General features: G+C 41.4%; 1 protein-coding gene across 1 annotated transcript in view; it reads right to left on the bottom strand.

Annotated features, from left to right (window-relative positions):
- Nucleotides 1-34: 34 nt before the first annotated feature.
- LOC139749593 (hrp65 protein-like) overlaps nt 35-22,653 on the bottom strand; it is a 106,511-nt gene continuing 83,892 nt past the window's right edge. Inside the window, exons 6-8 of the mRNA XM_071663686.1 lie at nt 22,073-22,248; nt 14,115-14,191; nt 35-1,930 (exon numbers count right to left, since the gene is read on the bottom strand). Of these exons, the coding sequence (XP_071519787.1) occupies nt 1,652-1,930; nt 14,115-14,191; nt 22,073-22,248 (532 nt within the window). The 3' untranslated portion in view covers nt 35-1,651. The remainder of the gene's footprint in view (nt 1,931-14,114; nt 14,192-22,072; nt 22,249-22,653) is intronic.

Below are 22,653 nucleotides of genomic sequence, written 5' to 3'. Positions count from 1 at the left end.
CTCCATATATGGCAATGTTAAGTAAAACACAAAAAAAAAGGATAATTTATTCTAAGATATGGAACTGCACAGTAATTTTCTGTAGTGCCAATGTAATTTAATTCATTTTATAAAGGTTGTTAGTCCTGAAGAATTTCAGAAAAGTGTACAAAATATTTGTACTGGACATCATACCATGCAATTTTACCAAAAACGGTTTCCTTGTTACTACCTAAGGTTAACCTTTATATCTTAAACTTAATAGTCATGACATCAAGTCACAAAATCCTCTTCTTGGATTTCTCTATTTCAAGTAAACATTGTTGACATGGATAACATGTCAAAAGCAAATTCATTAATGCCTGGAACAACCTAACAATATCATAAATACTTGTACATCTAAATTATACACCACTGCTCTACCTGCCACTGAACCATTAACCTGTTATGCCCCTGTGCCTACAAATTCTCATACTTTCTTTAGCCTACCTGCCTAATAATGGTTACTGTGTTTTATCTGATAACCTGTTCATCTCACAAATGCTGTGGTACAGGTTTCTCCTCAAAGGGTGCCACTGAAGCCATTGGTGTTATGTAAGCAGAACAGATAAATGGAAATGCTATCCAACATACAAAGAAAGTGGTGACGTTTTCCCTGTATTATATTTCTAAGGATTAACATAGTCACCTACACAAATCAATGAGTATACAGCAAACTTACAAGCATAACACACCAATATAAAATAAACCTTACACATATAACTATAACTGCTGATCTTGAATCCAACAATAAAATTATTATATCTAAGTTACAGTCACCATCCAGATACAGCCACTATTGCCTGCAATGTCACATTTTTCTCCATATCCGGTTTAACAAGTTTTAGTTAATGTGATACAAACTTATTTAAGAGGATTTACTGCCATGAAACAATGAATGCAATACAATAAAAAAATTAATTTCGACACTTTGACACTGATAGTCTACGGATGGCAACAACCTATAGGTAAATTTCAATAAAGATATTAAGATTTCTAATCATGTATATAACTTGGGTCATCCAAGTCAAACACAAGTATACATCCAAAACCTGAGTGATATATACCACAAAATAAGCAATGACCAGCAAAAAATTGAAGTAATGACCACTTCAAAATGAAAAAATGATAGAGAATACCTACAATGAGATTGTGCCATGTTGGCTAAAGAAAGAGTTTTCAAGAAAAAGATCAAATCCCATCTGTTATACTCTCCTCTGTAGGAGAGTCCACATCTCTGTTGTTGGTTTCCTAAGAGTATACAAGCCTGCATGCACACATGAAATCAGACTTCTAAACAAAACTGGATCACATTTACAATCTGAACACCATATTTAAATAGTGATTACAAAGTATTTATAAGATGTTCATAGCTTTCAACATAAAACAGCAATCTTCTACAGTGGAGTCCTACGAAAAAAGCTTATGAATAAAATTCATTCATATTCAATCCATAACTGAAAGAAAAACAACAGAAGCAGCCTCACTGCTTGGCTTTCAAATTTCGTATTTCAACAAAGTAACTTGTTTCATTAAGTAACTGGTAACTCAAAACTCTTCCTGATTTTTAAACAAAATTCATGTACATGGCAGATATCAGCAGTAAAGCAATGGAGAGGAAAAGATGATTAACTTAATATCGGGTTCGCTTAGCTTCCTCTTCCTCAGCTGGAGCTGGAGTGTCTCTCTTTGTTCCTGTCTGTTGATACTGTTGCTGTTCCTCTGTAGATGTAGTAGCACCCTGCTGGTAAGTGTTGTTGCGCATAGATTGGTAGCGCTGTTCCTCCTGCAGGGCCTGCTGATAACGTTCTTCTTGCATTCTCTGATAACGTTCTTCTTGATAACGCTCATCCCTCATCATATTGTCATAGCGCTCTCCATATCGATCACCTGAAGATCCCTGATACCGATCCTATAAAGGAGTAGCATATATAGAAAATACTAGTGATTTCTGTGAAATATGTTAATCAATGCATGCACACTAGAAACAGACCTCTAGACAAAAATTTTTAACTGAATGCATGACACTATCAATATGCAGTGCACATTTTAAAATTACTGATATAATAGAAAGGTTAGGGGACATTAATTTCAATGGGAAAAAGTAACCAAACTTTGACATTAAATAGAAGAGCAAAAGAAAACTATGAGGGGAAAAAGAAAATCCTGTGTAAGGTTTGATGCTTTCACATCTGTAAGTGAGGAATACAGACAGCAAACAGGTATGGCCATGTACTCACCACTTAGAATCATGTTGCCCTGTCTATATGTGGAAACCCTATAGACAGACAAGTTTAAGAGGATGATAGGAAGAGATGCATCTTGGTGCTTACAATAGTGGCAGTGGTTACAAATAACAGAGTCATAAGATATATGATCAGAATGCATGTTCAAGCCCCAACATATCAGAATATACCTCAATATTGACACACAGGAAAATTTATTTATTCATTTATCTATTTTGCTTTGTCACTGTCTCCTGCGTTAGCGAGGTAGCGCAAGGAAACAGACGAAAGAATGGCCCAACCCACCCACATACACATGTATATACATACACGTCCACACATGCAAATATACATACCTATACATCTTGATGTATACATATATATACACACACACATATACATATATACACATGTACATAATTCATACTGTCTGCCTTTATTCATTCCCATCGCCACCTCGCCACACATGGAATAACAACCCCCTCCCCCCTAATGTGTGTGAGGTAGCGCTAGGAAAAGACAACAAAGGCCCCATTCGTTCACACTCAGTCTCTAGCTGTCATGTAATTATGTACCGAAACCACAGCTCCCTTTCCACATCCAGGCCCCACAGAACTTTCCATGGTTTACCCCAGAGACTTCACATACCCTGGTTCAATCCACTGACAACACATCATCGACCCCGTTATACCACATCGTTCCAATGCACTCTATTCCTTGCACGCCTTTCACCCTCCTGCATGTTCAGGCCCCGATCACTCACAATCTTTTTCACTCCATCTTTCCACCTCCAATATGGTCTTCCAAATGTGTGATAATAAAAACAGTGTGGTTGAGAGAGCAGAAGAAGGTGTTTTGAAATGGTTTGGTCACATGGACAGAATGAGTGAGGAAAGATTGACCAAGAGCATATATGTGTCAGAGGTGGGGGGAACACAGGAAAATAGCTTGCTTTACTCTGGAACCAAATTTCGTCTGAATAAAAGGAATCTTTCTAAAATGATGCTTCCCAAGATGAGAGATGGGGTTCTGTCTAACTACTGATATGGCATATATGGAAGACTTGCAAAATACTATCTCTGAAATCCAAAAGTGTGATTTTTTTTTTTTTTTTTTTTTTTTTTTTTTATACTTTGTCGCTGTCTCCCGCGTTTGCGAGGTAGCGCAAGGAAACAGACGAAAGAAATGGCCCAACCCCCCCCATACACATGTACATACACACGTCCACACACGCAAATATACATACCTACACAGCTTTCCATGGTTTACCCCAGACGCTTCACATGCCTTGATTCAATCCACTGACAGCACGTCAACCCCTGTATACCACATCGCTCCAATTCACTCTATTCCTTGCCCTCCTTTCACTCTCCTGCATGTTCAGGCCCCGATCACACAAAATCCTTTTCACTCCATCTTTCCACCTCCAATTTGGTCTCCCTCTTCTCCTCGTTCCCTCCACCTCCGACACATATATCCTCTTGGTCAATCTTTCCTCACTCATTCTCTCCATGTGCCCAAACCATTTCAAAACACCCTCTTCTGCTCTCTCAACCACGCTCTTTTTATTTCCACACATCTCTCTTACCCTTACGTTACTCACTCGATCAAACCACCTCACACCACACATTGTCCTCAAACATCTCATTTCCAGCACATCCATCCTCCTACGCACAACTCTATCCATAGCCCACGCCTCGCAACCATACAACATTGTTGGAACTACTATTCCTTCAAACATACCCATTTTTGCTTTCCGGGATAATGTTCTCGACTTCCATACATTTTTCAATGCTCCCAAAATTTTCGCCCCCTCCCCCACCCTATGATCCACTTCCGCTTCCATGGTTCCATCCGCTGACAGATCCACTCCCAGATATCTAAAACACTTCACTTCCTCCAGCCTCTCACCATTCAAACTCACCTCCCAATTGACTTGACCCTCAACCCTACTGTACCTAATAACCTTGCTCTTATTGACATTTACTCTTAACTTTCTTCTTCCACACACTTTACCAAACTCCGTCACCAGCTTCTGCAGTTTCTCACATGAATCCGCCACCAGCGCTGTATCATCAGCGAACAACAACTGACTCACTTCCCAAGCTCTCTCATCCCCAACAGACTTCATACTTGCCCCTCTTTCCAAAACTCTTGCATTTACCTCCCTAACAACCCCATCCATAAACAAATTAAACAACCATGGAGACATCACACACCCCTGCCGCAAACCTACATTCACTGAGAACCAATCACTTTCCTCTCTTCCTACACGTACACATGCCTTACATCCTCGATAAAAACTTTTCACTGCTTCTAACAACTTGCCTCCCACACCATATATTCTTAATACCTTCCACAGAGCATCTCTATCAACTCTATCATATGCCTTCTCCAGATCCATAAATGCTACATACAAATCCATTTGCTTTTCTAAGTATTTCTCACATACATTCTTCAAAGCAAACACCTGATCCACACATCCTCTACCACTTCTGAAACCACACTGCTCTTCCCCAATCTGATGCTCTGTACATGCCTTCACCCTCTCAATCAATACCCTCCCATATAATTTACCAGGAATACTCAACAAACTTATACCTCTGTAATTTGAGCACTCACTCTTATCCCCTTTGCCTTTGTACAATGGCACTATGCAAGCATTCCGCCAATCCTCAGGCACCTCACCATGAGTCATACATACATTAAATAACCTTACCAACCAGTCAACAATACAGTCACCCCCTTTTTTAATAAATTCCACTGCAATACCATCCAAACCTGCTGCCTTGCCGGCTTTCATCTTCCGCAAAGCTTTTACTACCTCTTCTCTGTTTACCAAATCATTTTCCCTAACCCTCTCACTTTGCACACCACCTCGACCCAAACACCCTATATCTGCCACTCTGTCATCAGACACATTCAACAAACCTTCAAAATACTCATTCCATCTCCTTCTCACATCACCACTACTTGTTATCACCTCCCCATTTACGCCCTTCACTGAAGTTCCCATTTGCTCCCTTGTCTTACGCACCCTATTTACCTCCTTCCAGAACATCTTTTTATTTTCCCTAAAATTTACTGATAGTCTCTCACCCCAACTCTCATTTGCCCTTTTTTTCACCTCTTGCACCTTTCTCTTGACCTCCTGTCTCTTTCTTTTATACTTCTCCCACTCAATTGCATTTTTTCCCTGCAAAAATCGTCCAAATGCCTCTCTCTTCTCTTTCACTAATACTCTTACTTCTTCATCCCACCACTCACTACCCTTTCTAAACAGCCCACCTCCCACTCTTCTCATGCCACAAGCATCTTTTGCGCAATCCATCACTGATTCCCTAAATACATCCCATTCCTCCCCCACTCCCCTTACTTCCATTGTTCTCACCTTTTTCCATTCTGTACACAGTCTCTCCTGATACTTCACACAGGTCTCCTTCCCAAGCTCACTTACTCTCACCACCTTCTTCACCCCAACATTCACTCTTCTTTTCTGAAAACCCATACTAATCTTCACCTTAGCCTCCACAAGATAATGATCAGACATCCCTCCAGTTGCACCTCTCAGCACATTGACATCCAAAAGTCTCTCTTTCGCACGCCTGTCCATTAACACGTAATCCAATAACGCTCTCTGGCCATCTCTCCTACTTACATAAGTATACTTATGTGTGATATGCACAAAAAACAGAACTTAAACATCTAGGGACTAAGACTCTTCTACATCTTGCCAGCTACCATCAGAAGGAGCATAGTATGTACAGTAGAGAAGTATGGTACCTATGTGTACCATACCAGCCAGGCTATAGAAGCTGCAGCTTCCAGCAGCTTGGGTGACCAACAACCCAATCCAGCAGCCTGGGCCCAACCTAGGCTGTGGGGGTCAAGGTCCTAGAAGATTCAAAGTATACACTCCATCTTTCCATCTCCTTTTTCCTTCCACTGCTTTGTGGATGAGAATCAATTCTCTAAATTCCCTATATGTCCAAAAAACACTCTCTTCAACTCTCAACTTTTCCTATTAAAACCTCTCTTTATTCAAACTTACTATATCTCTGATGCACTTTCCCTTCAGGAACTCCCTCAAGGGGATGGCTATGGCAAGAGTCTCTCCACAAGTGGGGAACTTCAGTGCCTCATCCTTAACAGGTTACTAGCAGAAGGCAACTCTAGGGCACTGCTTTCGAAGGCTCCCATCCAGTGTTTCAATCAACTACTTCTACTTAATGCTCCCATCTAATGTTCATACCTACTACTGATACCTAGAGCTCCTGTCTAACATTCCTACCTATTACTTCTGACTGTTGCTGCTAACATTTTGCCAAAAAGCAGAGCTAGAAAATCTAGTTATGAAGAATGAGTTAAGTGTTATTGAGTGATATGTGTAACAAGAAGAGATTGTAAGTTTGCAGACAAAATGCCAGGGTGGGGCAAAGGAGTGCAACTTGACAACCATGGAAGTGCTGGCTCACAACACAGTCATCACTAATTCTCCTGCTACCTAAGCAAGCAGCACCAGTAACATACCTCCTCAGTCTATGGCTGCCTCACAACCACTACCTGACCTCTCTCTTAACCTTTTATTACTTACTCAACCAAACCACCTCACACCATATAATGTCCTCAAACATTAAATTTCCAACACCTCTACACATCCTTACCATTATCTACAGCCCATGACCAGGGTTGGAGTACTTGTAATTCAAGTGAAATGTAATTACAGAAATATTGTAATCATAACTGAACATAAAATTTTAGTAATTAACTGATTGCAATTAGTTAAGTGATCAAGTAACTATAATTAATTGGAAAGGGGAAGGAAAGTGGTACTGGCAGTAGCAGTAGCAATGCCTCCCCTCCAAAAAATAAAATAAAATAGATAAATAATGGCAGTAGTGGTACCAGTACTCCCTAGCGGTACTTTCTTGTTATCAACCGTTTAAGTCCACCCCAATGATCCCTTGACCCTGCTCAAACAAAAATATCAGTCCGAGAATAATAAAAGCAAAACATCATACAAAATCAAGAACCCTGCAGAGGGGAATAATACAATTGATCTTTAGTCCCAGAGAAAGCAAAGTAGTAAGAAAATCATGTCTGTGAAGGATCTCTGCCTTAAAAGGAGTTTGTGATTTTCCTCAAACCTTTTCATGAGGTCAAAGAAGGTGACTAAATCTGCTACTGGACCAGTGACTCAGGGACTTAAAACACACACCAGAGAATCTAATTCATAATCATAACACCCAATTACAATACTGTGAATAACTGGCTAAAGTCCAACTGGACTGTGTGTTGGATCCATACATGGAAATGAGAGATGTTCAAGCAACGGCTTTTTTGGATCCTAGCTTCAAACTGGATTGGCTTCCATTAAAAGAGCAGAAGGACCAAAAGCTGGTACATGTCGTGGAAATGCTTGAAGAATTGGAAGTAGTTCTGGAGTAAACCATGCAAAGGTCTGTGGACCTGGATATGGATAGGGAGATGTGGTTTTGATGCATTACACATGACAGCTAGAGACTGTGAGCTCCTGTAGACTTTTTTTTGTAGTTTTCATAGCACTACCTCACCCTATATCTGCCATTTTTATCATCTAACACATTCTACACACCTTTAAAATACTCACTCCATCTCCTTCTCACATCACCACTACTTCTTATCACCTCCCCATTGGCCCCCCTCACCGTTCCCATTTGTTCTCTTGTCTTACGCACTTTATTTACCTCCTTCCAAAACATCTTTTTATTCTCCCTAAAATTTAATGATACTCTCTCACCCCAACCCTCATTTGCCCTCTTTTTCACCTCTTGCACCTTTCTCTTGACCTCCTGCCTCTTTCTTTTATACATCTCCCACTCATTTGCATTATTTCCCTGCAAAAATCATCCAAATGCCTCTCTCTTCTCTTTCACTAATAATCTTACTTCTTCATCTCACCACTCACTACCCTTTCTAATCTGCCTAACTCCTATGCTTCTCATGCCACAAGCATCTTTTGCACAAGCACAAGCCATCACTGCTTCCCTAAATACATCCCATTCCTCCCCAACTCCCTTTACATCCTTTGCTCTCACCTTTTTCCATTCTGTACTCAGTCTCTCCTGGCACTTCCTCACACAAGTCTCCTTCCCAGGCTCAGTTACTCTCACCACTCTCTTCACCCCAACATTTCCTCTCTTCTTTTCTGAAAACCTCTACAAATCTTCACCTTCACTCCACAAGATAATGATCAGACATCCCTCCAGTTGCACCTCTCAACACATTAACATCCAAAAGTTTCTCTCGCGTGCCTACCATCAATTAATACGTAATCCAATAACACTCTCTGGCCATCTCTCCTACTTTCATATGTATACTTATGTATATCTCTCTTTTTAAACCAGGTATTCCTAATCACCAGTCCTTTTTCAGCACACAAATCTACAAGCTCTTCACCATATCCGTCTACAAAACTAAACACCCCATGTACACAAATTATTCCCTCAACTGCCACATTACTCACCTTTGCATTCAAATCACCCATCACTATAACCTGGTCTCGTGCATCAAAACTACTAACACACTCACTCAGCTGCTCCCGAAACACCTGCCTCTCATGATCTTTCTTCTCATGCCCAGGTGCATATGCACCAATAGTCGCCCATCTCTCTCCATCCACTTTCAGTTTTATCTATATCAATCTAGAGTTTACTTTCTTACACTATCACATACTCCCACCACTCCTGATTCAGGAGTAGTGCTACTCCTTCCCTTGCTCTAGTACTCTCACCAACCCTTGACTTTACTCCCAAAACACTCTTCCCCTTTACCCTTGAGCTTCGTTTCATTCAAAGCCAAAACATCCAGGTTCCTTTCCTTGAACATACAACCTATCTCTCCTTTTTTCTCATCTTGGTTACATCCACACACATTTAGACCCTTCAATGAGGATGAGCAATCCCCGTGTGACTCCTTCTTCTGTTTCCCCTTTTAGAAACTTAAAATACAAGGAGGGAAGGGTTTCTAGCCCCCTGCTCCCGTTCCCTTTAGTCACCTTCTACGACACGTAAGGAATGTGTGGGAAGTATTCTTTTTCCCCTATCCCCAGGGATAAATAAATAAAAAAAAAGTTATGTAATTAAAACATCTTATTTTCTGTTCTTTCTCCCCTATCCCCAGGGATAAAAAAAATAATGTAATTAAAACATCTTACTTTCTATATGTACTGATGGAGAAAAATTTTTTTTTTTTTTTTTTTTTTTTTTTTATACTTTGTCGCTGTCTCCCGCGTTTGCGAGGTAGCGCAAGGAAACAGACGAAAGAAATGGCCCAACCTCCCCCCCCCCATACACATGTACATACACACGTCCACACACGCAAATATACATACCTACACAGCTTTCCATGGTTTACCCCAGACGCTTCACATGCCTTGATTCAATCCACTGACAGCACGTCAACCCCTGTATACCACATGACTCCAATTCACTCTATTCCTTGCCCTCCTTTCACCCTCCTGCATGTTCAGGCCCCGATCACACAAAATCTTTTTCACTCCATCTTTCCACCTCCAATTTGGTCTCCCTCTTCTCCTCGTTCCCTCCACCTCCGACACATATATCCTCTTGGTCAATCTCTCCTCACTCATTCTCTCCATGTGCCCAAACCATTTCAAAACACCCTCTTCTGCTCTCTCAACCACGCTCTTTTTATTTCCACACATCTCTCTTACCCTTACGTTACTTACTCGATCAAACCACCTCACACCACACATTGTCCTCAAACATCTCATTTCCAGCACATCCATCCTCCTGCGCACACCTCTATCCATAGCCCACGCCTCGCAACCATACAACATTGTTGGAACCACTATTCCCTCAAACATACCCATTTTCGCTTTCCGAGATAATGTTCTCGACTTCCACACATTTTTCAAGGCTCCCAAAATTTTCGCCCCCTCCCCCACCCTATGATCCACTTCCGCTTCCATGGTTCCATCCGCTGACAGATCCACTCCCAGATATCTAAAACACTTCACTTCCTCCAGTTTTTCTCCATTCAAACTCACCTCCCAATTGACTTGACCCTCACCCCTACTGTACCTAATAACCTTGCTCTTATTCACATTTACTCTCAACTTTCTTCTTCCACACACTTTACCAAACTCAGTCACCAACTTCTGCCTGAACATGCAGGGTGGTGACAGACTTGCATTAGAAAGAGTGGACTAAAGCATTGCGGTATCCAATTTCAAGGCCTGTGGGTCCTGCTTGTGAATTGGGGGCTGTGGTTTCAGTGCATTATACATTATAGCTTGCAAATGAATTTGAGTGAATGAGGTCTTTCTTCTGTCCCTGGTGCTACCTCATTAATGCAGTAAATGGCAAGCAAGCAAGAAAGTAGTGTCACCATATTTTCATTAAAAAAGAAACATTCTTTGTATTATTCTATACATTACTACCATTATCTACTTACATACTGAGTAATGACTTGACCCTCAACCCTACTGTACCTAATAACCTTGCTCTTATTCACATTTACTCTTAAGTTTCTTCTTTCACACACTTTACCAAACTCAGTCACCAGCTCCTGCAGTTTCTCACATGAATCAGCCACCAGCGCTGTATCATCAGCGAACAACAACTGACTCACTTCCCAAGCTCTCTCATCCACAACAGACTGCATACTTGCCCCTCTTTCCAAAACTCTTGCATTCACCTCCCTAACAACCCCATCCATAAACAAATTAAACAACCATGGAGACATCACACACCCCTGCTGCAAACCTACATTCACTGAGAACCAATCACTTTCCTCTCTTGCTACATGTACACATGTCTTACATCCACGATAAAAACTTTTCACTACTTCTAACAACTTGCCTCCCACACCATATATTCTTAATACCTTCCACAGAGCATCTCTATCAACTCTATCATATGCCTTCTCCAGATCCATAAATGCTACATACAAATCCATTTGCTTTTCTAAGTATTTCTCACATACATTCTTCAAAGCAAACACCTGATCCACACATCCTCTACAACATCTGAAACCACACTGCTCTTCCCCAATCTGATGCTCTGTACATGCCTTCACCCTCTCAATCAATACCCTCCCATATAATATACCAGGAATACTCAACAAACTTATACACTCTGTAATTTAAGCACTCACTCTTTTCCCCTTTGCCTTTGTACAATGGCACTATGCACGCATTCTGCCAATCCTCAGGCACCTCACCCTGAGTCATACATACATTAAATAACCTTACCAACCAGTCAACAATCCAGTCACCCCCTTTTTTAATAAATTCCACTGCAATACCATCCAAACCTGCTGCCTTGGCGGCTTTCATCTTCCACAAGTTTGAATGGAGAAAAATTGGAGGAAGTAAAGTGTTTTAGATATCTGGGAGTGGATTTGGCAGCGGATGGAACCATGGAAGCGGAAGTGAATCATAAGGTGGGGGAGGGGGCGAAAATCCTGGGAGCCTTGAAGAATGTGTGGAAGTCGAGAACATTATCTCGGAAAGCAAAAATGGGTATGTTTGAAGGAATAGTGGTTCCAACAATGTTGTATGGTTGCGAGGCGTGGGCTATGGATAGAGTTGTGCGCAGGAGGGTGGATGTGCTGGAAATGAGATGTTTGAGGACAATGTGTGGTGTGGCGCAGGAGGGTGGATGTGCTGGAAATGAGATGTTTGAGGACAATGTGTGGTGTGAGGTGGTTTGATCAAGTAAGTAATGTAAGGGTAAGAGAGATGTGTGGAAATAAAAAGAGCGTGGTTGAGAGAGCAGAAGAGGGTGTTTTGAAATGGTTTGGGCACATGGAGAGAATGAGTGAGGAAAGATTGACCAAGAGGATATATGTGTCGGAGGTGGAGGGAACGAGGAGAAGTGGGAGACCAAATTGGACGCGGAAAGATGGAGTGAAAAAGATTTTGTGTGATCGGGGCCTGAGCATTCAGGAGGGTGAAAGGCGGGAAGGAATAGAGTGAATTGGATCGATGTGGTATACTGGGGTTGACGTGCTGTCGGTGGATTGAATCAGGGCATGTGAAGCGTCTGGGGTAAACCATGGAAAGTTGTGTGGGGCCTGGATGTGGAAAGGGAGCTGTGGTTTTGGGCATTATTGCGTGACAACTGGAGACTGAGTGTGAACGAATGGGGCCTTTGTTGTCTTTTCCTAGTGCTACCTCGCACACATGAGGGGGGAGGGGGATGGTATTCCATGTGTGGCGAGGTGGTGATGGGAATGAATAGGGGCAGACAGTGTGAGTTGTGTGCATGGGTATATATGTATGTGTCTGTGTGTGTATATATATGTGTACATTGAGATGTATAGGTATGTATATTTGCGTGTGTGGGCGTGTGTGTGTGTACATTGTGTATGGGGGTGGGTTGTGCCATTTCTTTCGTCTGTTTCCTTGCGCTACCTCGCAAACGTGGGAGACAGCGACAAAGCAAAATAAATAAATAAATAAATACTGAGTAATCATTTTGCATAGTCCAAAAAGCCTTAATTACATAGAAATGGATATCACGATGTAATGTGATTTAATAAAGCACAAGCTTTCTTGGTACCTATCCTGGGATACATCTCACACTATCCGTACAAGTTTGTTTAGTGTACCTGAAAAGCAGTATGGAAGAGTGATGACTGAAGTGAAATGAACAGAGCATCACACTGGGGAAGAATGATGAAATTTCTTGAGTGGTATTCAATATAGATCATGTGTTTCCTTAAAAGAACATACGTGAGAAATACTTGAGAAACATTATTTATGGATCTGGAAAAAGCCTTGATGAGAGGATAGAAACACTTTATGGAAAATCATTACAAATGTATGGCATGGGATGAAAGCTACTAGAAGCAGGAGTTTACATTAAGGGAGTAAGGCATTTGTATGAATAGATCAAGAGAAGGGTAAGTGGTTACAGGTGAAGTTGGGTTTATGGATGGGATGGTGAAGGAAGTAAATGCAAGAGTGCAAGGAAGGTATGCAGTCTGTTCATAGTGTGGGAGCCTGGGAGGCAAGTCAGTGGTTGTTTGTTGATGGTTTGGTTCTGGTGACGAATTTGAGTGAGAAACTGCAAAAGTTGGCATCTTAGTTCAAAGGAGAAAGCTACAGTGCAAAGAGATAGTCTAGTTGGGGTCTAAGTTTGAATGGAGAAAACTTAAAAGGAAGTGAAATATTTTAGGTTCCTGAGAATTAACATGGCAGCAACTGGAACCATGCAAGACGAGGCAAGTCATAAAACGGGTGAGGGGGTAAAGGTTCTGGAATCACTGGGGAATGAGTTTCATGCAGGGTGAAAATGGGCATGTGTGAAGGTCTAGTACTCCTGATAGGGTTGTATGGATGCGAGTCATAGGTTATAGATGAGAATGTCCAATGTGTTGAAATGTTTGAAAACAATATGAGGCATGAGGAGGGTTGATTGAGCGAGTAATCATAAACTAAGAGAGAAGTGTAGCAATTACAAGAGTATGCATGAAAGAGCGAAAGAGGGTGTGCTAAAATGGCCTTGACATATGGAGCTAATCAGCGAGATGTTTATGAGGAAGATATGAATAACAGAAGTGGAAGTGACAAGGAGAAAGGAAAGATCAAATTGGAGGTGTTAGGTAGTGAGTAAGATTCTGAGCACTTGGGGTCTGAACATGCAGAAGGGCAAAGGGCTGTCAATAGAATGAACCAATGAATCTGAAGCCACCATGGGACAACAGATAGGACTGTGGGGCCTGGTTGTGGATTTTGTTCGAGTGAATGAGGCCTTTCTTTTTTGCCTATTCTTGGTGCTACCTTGCTAATGCAGGTAGCTGGGAAGAAAGAAAGAAAGAAAAAAATAAAGTATTTAACAAAAATGTATAAATATACTGTACCATTCCACCGTAGGATCCCTGGCGGCCATATACAGATCTCCCCATCTGCAACGCCTCCTGTTCACGGAGCATCAGTTCTGTAAATGGAAATGTTTAGAACTGTCATAATTTTCCTACATACAATAACCTGCAACATAACAAAAGAAAGAAAGCCATTTGGACATCCTATTATAAATCATCCTTCAGTGATGAGCAGGAGGTTCCTTCAAATGAGCAAATGGCAACTGGTAGATATGAGAGGAAAAGCATATGGATTGAGCAGTCTGAAGAACTGATGAATGAAAGAAAAGATTTATATATCCAGCCTTGTGAAGTGCTGCAACTACGTGGTATAGGAAGATAGGTATTAGAAGCAGCAAGTTGTTTTTAATCATAAGAGTATGGCATATGTGCAGTGTTGTAAATGGAAATGGTGAAGAGCTTGTAGATTTATGTGCTGAAAAAGGACTGGTGATTGAGAATACCTGGTTTAAAAAGACAGATATACATAAGTATACATATATAAGTAGGAGAGATGGCCAGACAGCATTATTGGATTACGTGTTAATTGATAGGCGCACAAAAGAGACTTTTGGGTGTTAATGTGCTGAGAGGTGCAACTGGAGGGATGTCTGATCATTACCTTGTGGAGGTGAAGGTGAAGATTTGTAGAGGTTTTCAGAAAAGAAGAGAGAATGTTTGGGTGAAAAGAGTGGTGAGAGTAAGTGAGCTTGGGAAGGAGGCTTGCAAGAGGAAGTACCAGGAGAGACTGAGTACAGAATGGAAAAAGGTGAGAACAAAGGACGTAAAAGGAAGTGGGGGAGGAATGGGATGTATTTAAGGAAGCAGTGATGGATTGCGCAAAAGATGCTTGTGGCATGAGAAGAGTGGGAGGTGGGCAGATTAGAAAGGGTAGTAAGTGGTGGGATGAAGAAGTAAGATTATTAGTGAAAGAGAAGAGAGAGGCATTAGGACGATTTTTGCAGGGAAAAAATGCAAATGAGTGGAAGATGTATAAAAGAAAGAGGCAGGAGGTCAAGAGAAAGGTGCAAGAGATGAAAAAGAGGGCAAATGAGAGTTGGGGTGAGAGAGTATCATTAAATCTTTGGGAGAATAGAAAGAAGTTTTGGAAGGAGGTAAATAAAGTGCGTAAGACAAGGGAACAAATGGGAACTTCAGCAAAGGGGGCTAATGGGGAGGTGATAAGTAGTGGTGATGTGAGAGAGGAGTTGGAGTAAGTATTTTGAAGGTTTGTTGAATGTGTTTGATGATAGAGTGGCAGACATAGGGTGTTTTGGTTGAGGTGGTGTGCAAAGTGAGAGGGTTAGGGAGAATGATTTGGTAAATAGAGAAGAGGTAGTAAAAGCTTTGCGGGAGATGAAAGCCGGCAAGGCAGCGGGTTTGGATGGTATTGCAGTGGAATTTATTAAAAAAGGGGGTGACTGTATTGTTGACTGGTTGGTAAGGTTAGTTAATGTATGTATGACTCATGGTGAGGTGCCTGAGGATTGGCAGAATGCTTGCATAGTGCCTTTGTACAAAGGCAAAGGGGATAAAAAAGAGTGCTCAAATTACAGAGGAGTGAGTTTGTTGAGTATTCATGGGAAATTATATGGGAGAGTATTGATTGAGAGGGTGAAGGCTTGTACAGAGCATCAGATTGGGGAAGAGCAGTGTGGTTCCAGAAGTGGTAGAGGATGTGTGGATCAGGTGTTTGCTTTGAAGAATGTATGTGAGAAATACTTAGAAGAGCAAATGGATTTGTAAGTAGCATTTATGGATCTGGAGAAGGCATGTGATAAAGTTGATAGAGATGCTCTATGGAAGGTATTAAGAATATATGGTGTGGGAGGCAAGTTGTTAGAAGCAGTGAAAAGCTTTTGTCGGGGATGTAAGGCATGTGTACGTGTAGGAAGAGAGGAAAGTGATTTGATCCTCAGTGAATGTAGGTTTGCGGCAGGGGTGTGTGATGTCCCCATGGTTGTCTAATTTGTTTATGGTTGGGGTTGTTAGGGAGGTGAATGCAAGAGTTTTGGAAAGAGGGGCAAGTATGCAGTCTGTTGTGGAATGAGAGAGCTTGGGAAGAGAGTCAGTTGTTGTTCACTAATGATACAGCGCTGGTGGCTGATTAATGTGAGAAACAGCAGAAGCTGGTGACTGAGTTTGGTAGTGTGTGAAAGAAGAAAGTTGAGAGTAAATGTGAATAAGAGCAAGGTTATTAGGTACCGTAGGGTTGAGGGACAAGTCAACTGGGAGGTAAGTTTGAATGGAGAAAAACTGGAGGAAGTGAAATGTTTTAGATATCTGGGAGTGGATTTGGGAGCAGATGGAACCATGGAAGCAGAAGTGAATCATAGGGTGGGGTAGGGGGCAAAAGTTCTTGGGGCGGTGAAGAATGTGTGGAAGTCGAGTACATTATCTCGGAAAGCAAAAATGGGTATGTTTGAAGGAATAGTGGTTCCAACAAAGTTATATGGTTGCAAGGCGTAGGCTATGGATAGAGTTGTGCGGAGGGTGGATGTGCTAGAAATGAGATGTTTGAGGACAATATGTGGTGTGAGGTGGTTGGATCAAGTAAGTAATAATAGGGTAAGAGAGAGGTGTGGTAATAAAAAGAGTGTGGTTGAGAGAGAAGAAGAGGGTGTTTTGAAATGGTCTAGTCACATGGAGAGAATAAGTGAGGAAAGATTGACCAAGAGGATATATGTGTCAGAGGTGGAGGGAATGAGGAGAAGTGGGAGACCAAATTGGAGGTGGAAAGATGGAGTCAAAAAGATTTTGGGTGATCAGGGCCTGAACATGCAGGAGGGTGAAAGGCATGCAAGGAATAGAGTGAATTGGAACGATGTGGTATACCGGGATCGACGTGCTGTCAATGGATTGAATCAGGGCATGTGAAGTGTCTGGGGTAAACCATGGAAAGTTCTGTGGGGCCTGAATGAGGAAAGGGAGCTGTGGTTATGGTGCATTATCACATGACAGATAGAGACTGAATGTGAACGAATGTGGCCTTTGTTGTCCTTTCCTAGCGTTACCTCACGCACATGAGGGGGGAGGGGGTTGTTATTTCATGTGTGGTGGGGTGGCGATGGGAATGAATAAAGGCTGACAGTATGAATTATGTACATGTATATATATGTATATGTCTGTATGTGTATATATATGTATACGTTGAGATGTATAGGTATGTATATTTGCGTGTGTGGACGTGTGTGTATATACATGTGTATGGGGGTGGGTTGGGCCATTTCTTTCGTCTGTTTCCTTGCGCTACCTCGCAAACGCGGGAGACAGCGACAAAGCAAAATAAATACAAATATAATATTTGCATGTGTGTATGTGTATGTATATACATGTGTATGTGGGTGGGTTGGGCCATTTCTTTCGTCTGTTTCCTTGTGCTACCTCGCTAATGCGGGAGACAGCGACAAAGCAAAATAATAATACATAAATATGGCATCATTGATAGAAATAAGGATGCATGTGGTGCCAACTTAGTGCCCTGAGGTAGTGAGAGTGTTGTGACTCCCATAAGGCAGTTGATCTACTGTTGTCCATTCAGGAATTCCACCAGCCATGAGACGACACAAAACCGTAGTCCCAGGTGTACTAAGGCTTTATTCATGATAATAAGGTATGCCAAGTCAAATGCCTTAGTTAAGTCTACAGAGGTGACTTTGTTTCAAACCTGCTAAGAGTCTACTAAATCAGCATTGTCAGCAGTGACCCACTCAATCACAAAACTTTCACAAACTGGATTGGGAATTGGAGTGATTAAGCTATTAAGAGACTTTGGATTGGTGCATTTGGGTAGTGGAATGACATACGCTGTCTTCTAAGCATTGTGGCACCTAAATTGTTTATGTGAAGCAATACTTATGGCACTTGGCAGTGTAGATAATTCATGGGAGAATTCCTTGTTGTATAGTTTCACTGGAAGATTTGGGGTGTGGTTCAGCATTTGGTTTTATGGAAGAGAAAGTACTATGCTATTCTTCAACTGTGTACAGGGTAGATGTGGTTGGTGGGTATGCTGAGAGAGAGCTGATATCAAGTTGCAGTAATCATTGGCAATATTGGCAAATAAGTTGTTAAGTTGGTCTGCAGCCTCCTCTTTGGCAAGTTGGTCTACACATGGGAAGAGGAGACCCTCCCCTTGTCATAGCCTGAAATTCAGTTCTTCTATTCTATCATAACAATGACCTATGTTGTCCTGCTTTAAATGCTGCACACTTTTGGGTAATAGACCCCATTTGCACTTTCACTTCATGTTCCACTTTGTTAAAGTTGCTAACTGAGGTTGCTGTTCAACTTTGAATGCTTGATTTCGGTGCTGCATATGCCACTTAATGCAATAGGTGATGCAGGAAGTGTCAGCTGTATGTAGCGTTAATGTCAGCTTGGGAAAAAGTACTGGTTTGCCTAGCTGCAGGTTTCATGATACTCCTCTCACATAATTTCAACATCATCTTTAATGGGTGCCTCAATACAGTGATAATGTGTTACCCACTGACTGAAATTTCTCTCTGCTGAGTCGCAAGTGGCTGATAAGTTCTGGTGTCTGTCTGCTTATGTTGGGAGATGATGAAGGCCGGGGAATAAAACACGATACAAAGTGAGTGTTGGTGTCTGAGAGAAGCAAGATGATGAGGTGCTACGTAATGGTCAGCCATGTCAGTAAGAATAAAGTCAAGTGTTTCGACCATGCATGGGAAAAAAAAAACAATTTGAGATAGATGAAACTGTTCTTGGAGAATGGCGCTGTCTATCTCATTGAAATCCCCACATACCACAAGCTTAGAACAAAGGTACTTACCTTGTCCTGAGCGTGTCACATGGGTAAGTAAGGCGTTTTACAAGTGCCTCCCTTGAGGAGGAAAGTGGCGGGTGGTAGACCACACAGCAAATTATGGTGCCAGTTTGGTGTGGGCTTAATGTGGGTAACATCTTAACTCATACCAATTCCAGACCCTTAGGCATGTTAACTGTCAGCTGGGCTGGATGTTAAGTCTTTGAAACAAAAGTCCTCAAGCTTTGATGTACAAAGGTGGTAAAAGAGAATACAGTCACTCATAAGTAAAAATTTCAGGAGTAATCTGCCAGGAATCTCTTAAAGCTATGACCTGGCTGTGAACTGATCTGGTAGCAATGGCTAATTCCACCACTTTGTTGGGCAGGGAGGTAACAATTGATAGTAACAGGGTCAACAAGTTATACCACTTACTAATTCAAAATGCTTTTCTTGTACTAAATATTTTAAAGGTATTCTCATGATTGTGCCTACGCTTAACTCAGCATTAAATATATCATAGTGATTCTAACTAAATACAAACACTGGTGTTGGGAAAACTGTTACCCTTCTTCACAGAGAGAAATTTGTGTGGTAGTGTACGTCAACGTCATGGTGGTGTTTACGTTATGCACCTGGAGTTCTGACCCTGTGACAATAGGCAGCATAGGAAACATCAAAATATTATTTGTACGTAGTAGTTGGTAAGCAGCCACAGATCAGGGAAGTATATTACCAGTACTACCCACCTGGATATCAAGAGGGTCAATGATGGCTACATACTGAGCAAGCAATCTAGTTGTTGTCAGTTTGCACTCCTCTGTTCTGCCTTACCCACATATGGACAGCTGGTACTCTGTCCACATACATATCTCTCCTTGTCACAAACAACAGATGACATCACTTAACTCACACAACTTATCCTTTGCAACTCTAGATTCTCCTGTGGTGAGCACTTTATGCTAGCCCTGTCTTTTGGCACAATGGTAGAAACAACAAACAGAAGTAGTACGTAGGAATGTTATACAGGAGCTTTTGGTAGAAACATTAGGTAGTAGTAGTAGGTAAGAGCATCAGATGGGAGCATTAGGTATAAGTAGTAAGCTTCAACATTAGGCAAGAAAATTAGGTAGAATCAGTAAGTAGGAGCCTCTGAAAACACTGCACTGACTAGAGTTCTCTGCCATTGGCCTGTTAAAGGTGAGGCACTAAAGGCTAAAAAATGGCACAGGGGTTCAAAAGTTATGGAGACTCTTTTGCCATGGCCACCCCCTTGAGGGAGTTCTCATAGGGAATGGGCTTTAGAGATAAAGATAGATAGAGAGAGATAGGTACATTATCACCAAATCACTATTCATGGGTAAAGTTATCTATGTCTCTCACTATGATATCAGAATATGACAATCTTGAGAAAGACAGAAAGATAGGTACATTATCACCAAATCACTATTCATGGATAAAGTTATCTATGTCTCTCACTATGATATCATTAGAATTTGACAATCTTGCGCGAAGATAAGTCTAACCTAGGGTCATCCAAATATCCACCTAATGATGGGGTATCACAGATGTCAAAGGCCTCTGGCAGCCAGGGTGTGCCACAAACGTAGGTCTGTCCCCCTCGAGGGTTTGAGTGAGTGTATGCTGCAGGGGTGTGCAATGTCACCATGGCTTTCTTTTCTTCTGTGGAAAGGGTGGCAAAGAAGGTGAATGAAGGGGTTTTACGGAAAGGGGCTGGATAAGCAGTCTGTTGGAGGTGGGGTAACCATGTAGGTGAATCAGTTGTTTGCTAATGACAGTACTGGAGGCTCATCCCATTGAGAAACTGAAGAAACCATTTCAGTTAGGATGCGTGTGCACACACGTGTGTGTGTGTGTGTGTGTGTGTGTGTGTGTGTGTGTGTGTGTGTGTGTGTGTGTGTGTGTGTGTAAGTAGAAAGTCATGAGGATATAAGAAAAAAATCATTTGGCTTAGCAGTGGAGAGAGACAACTCAGTTGGGTGTGGGAGAAAACTTGAAGGAAGTGAAGTGTTTCATATACCTAAGAGTGGACATGGCATCTAATGGAACCAAGTGAAGGTCCTCTAAGCACTGAAAAATGTGTGGAAAGAGAAATCACAATCTGGGAGGTCAAAGATAGGCATGTTTCAGAGTAGTACCATCCTAATATGTTGTACGGATGCAAGTCATAGGCTACTGATGAGAATGTATGGATGATGATAAATGGGCTGGAAACTGAATGCTTGGGGACAATATGTAATGAGGAGGGTTGCTCAAATAAGGAATGATAGGTAAAGAAATTTATCTTTTCGTACATGCTCACTATTTCCCACAAGTGAGGTAATGTTAAGAACAGCTGACTGAGCCTTAGTGGAAAAACACCACACTTCCTCCTCACTGTATTCCTTCTTTTGAACAAAAGTAATACAAGAAGGGAGGATTTCCAGCTACCTGCTCCTGCCCTATATCATCGCCTTCTATGACATGCCTGGGTGTGGACAGGTGCCTATGAATTCAGTGTGCATCAGACAAGACAGACAGCTAGAAAATGAATGCGAGTGAATAAGACCTTTTTTGTCTGTTACTGGCGCTAACTTACTAACGTATGATATGGAAAACAAGTATGAAAGAAAGAAGAGATTAAGGAGAGTTTGACAAAGAGGAAATGTGTCATAAATGCAGGAGACAATGAGAAAGGGTACACTGAATTAGATGTGGAAGGAAGAAGTGAATTAGGTTTTGAGTGCTTGGGGCCTGACCATGCAGGAGGGTATAAGGTATGCAAAGGATAAAGTAAAGGGGATGATGTGCTGTCAGTGGCATATGACTCAGCTGGGGAAAAGCACAGAAAAGTCTTTAGGCTTGAGGAAGAATGAAGTTCTTCATTTCATAATTCATCCCTCTGACACCTACATCTTATTAGGTATGCAACAATCTGTGTGTTGAGGAAAACATGTGCACATCAAATATCACAAACTACCTCTAAATGAAACATAGGAAAGTAAGCACCACAGTATGCTGAATGCCCATTTTATATTTCTCTGTAATAATAACTGGTCCTAAATCTTAAAATTCTCTTTTGAAAAACTCAGTTTTTCCTCATACACCTAGAAATCTTACCAAAAATCAACAAACATGCATCACTTACCTTTAAAACAGTAATTGCAGATACTACAAAATGTGTACTCACCCCGCCTGAGCATTTCTGTCTCATGTTCATGTCGTACTATAGCCAACCTTCTTTCCAGTTGTTCCATCTCTGCAAGGAGGTCTGATTCCAACAACATTTTCTTCTCTTTGTACATTTCATACAAACGTTTCCAGCGCATCCCATATTCATACTCAAAACTGTTCTTGTCAGCAAATCTGGAAAACACAAAATTCTGAGAGACAAAGAAGAGAGAGAGGGAGGGAGAGAGAGCAGGCAGTAAAAGAAAACTATAGCAAAGCAAAGGCCTTCTCTAGCACACACCAGCAGGAAACCAGGAAGAAAAAATACCTTGCAGGGTTAACAAGCCTGGAGTTCTTTTTATAGGAATAAAAAAAATCATAAGATAGAGTGAACATATGTCATGATCCCATCGAAGACAATAGTAAGGATAAACTTGAGCTTCAGCCTCACTGCTCATCCTGCCGATACTATTCCTGATGTTGAAGAATGATACAGTAATTCTCAATTACTCTCTCAGAGCAGGTGACGTGGGTTAATCATTCAATATCAGAAAAATAAAAGCCCAGATTAACTTGGCAACCTCTAAGTTTTACTCCATT

This window comes from Panulirus ornatus, chromosome 1 (genome assembly GCF_036320965.1).
Source record: "Panulirus ornatus isolate Po-2019 chromosome 1, ASM3632096v1, whole genome shotgun sequence".
NCBI classification, from domain to species: Eukaryota; Metazoa; Arthropoda; class Malacostraca; order Decapoda; family Palinuridae; genus Panulirus; species Panulirus ornatus.
Note: the sequence above shows the minus strand (reverse complement) of the source record. Positions and strands in the feature narration are given on the sequence as shown.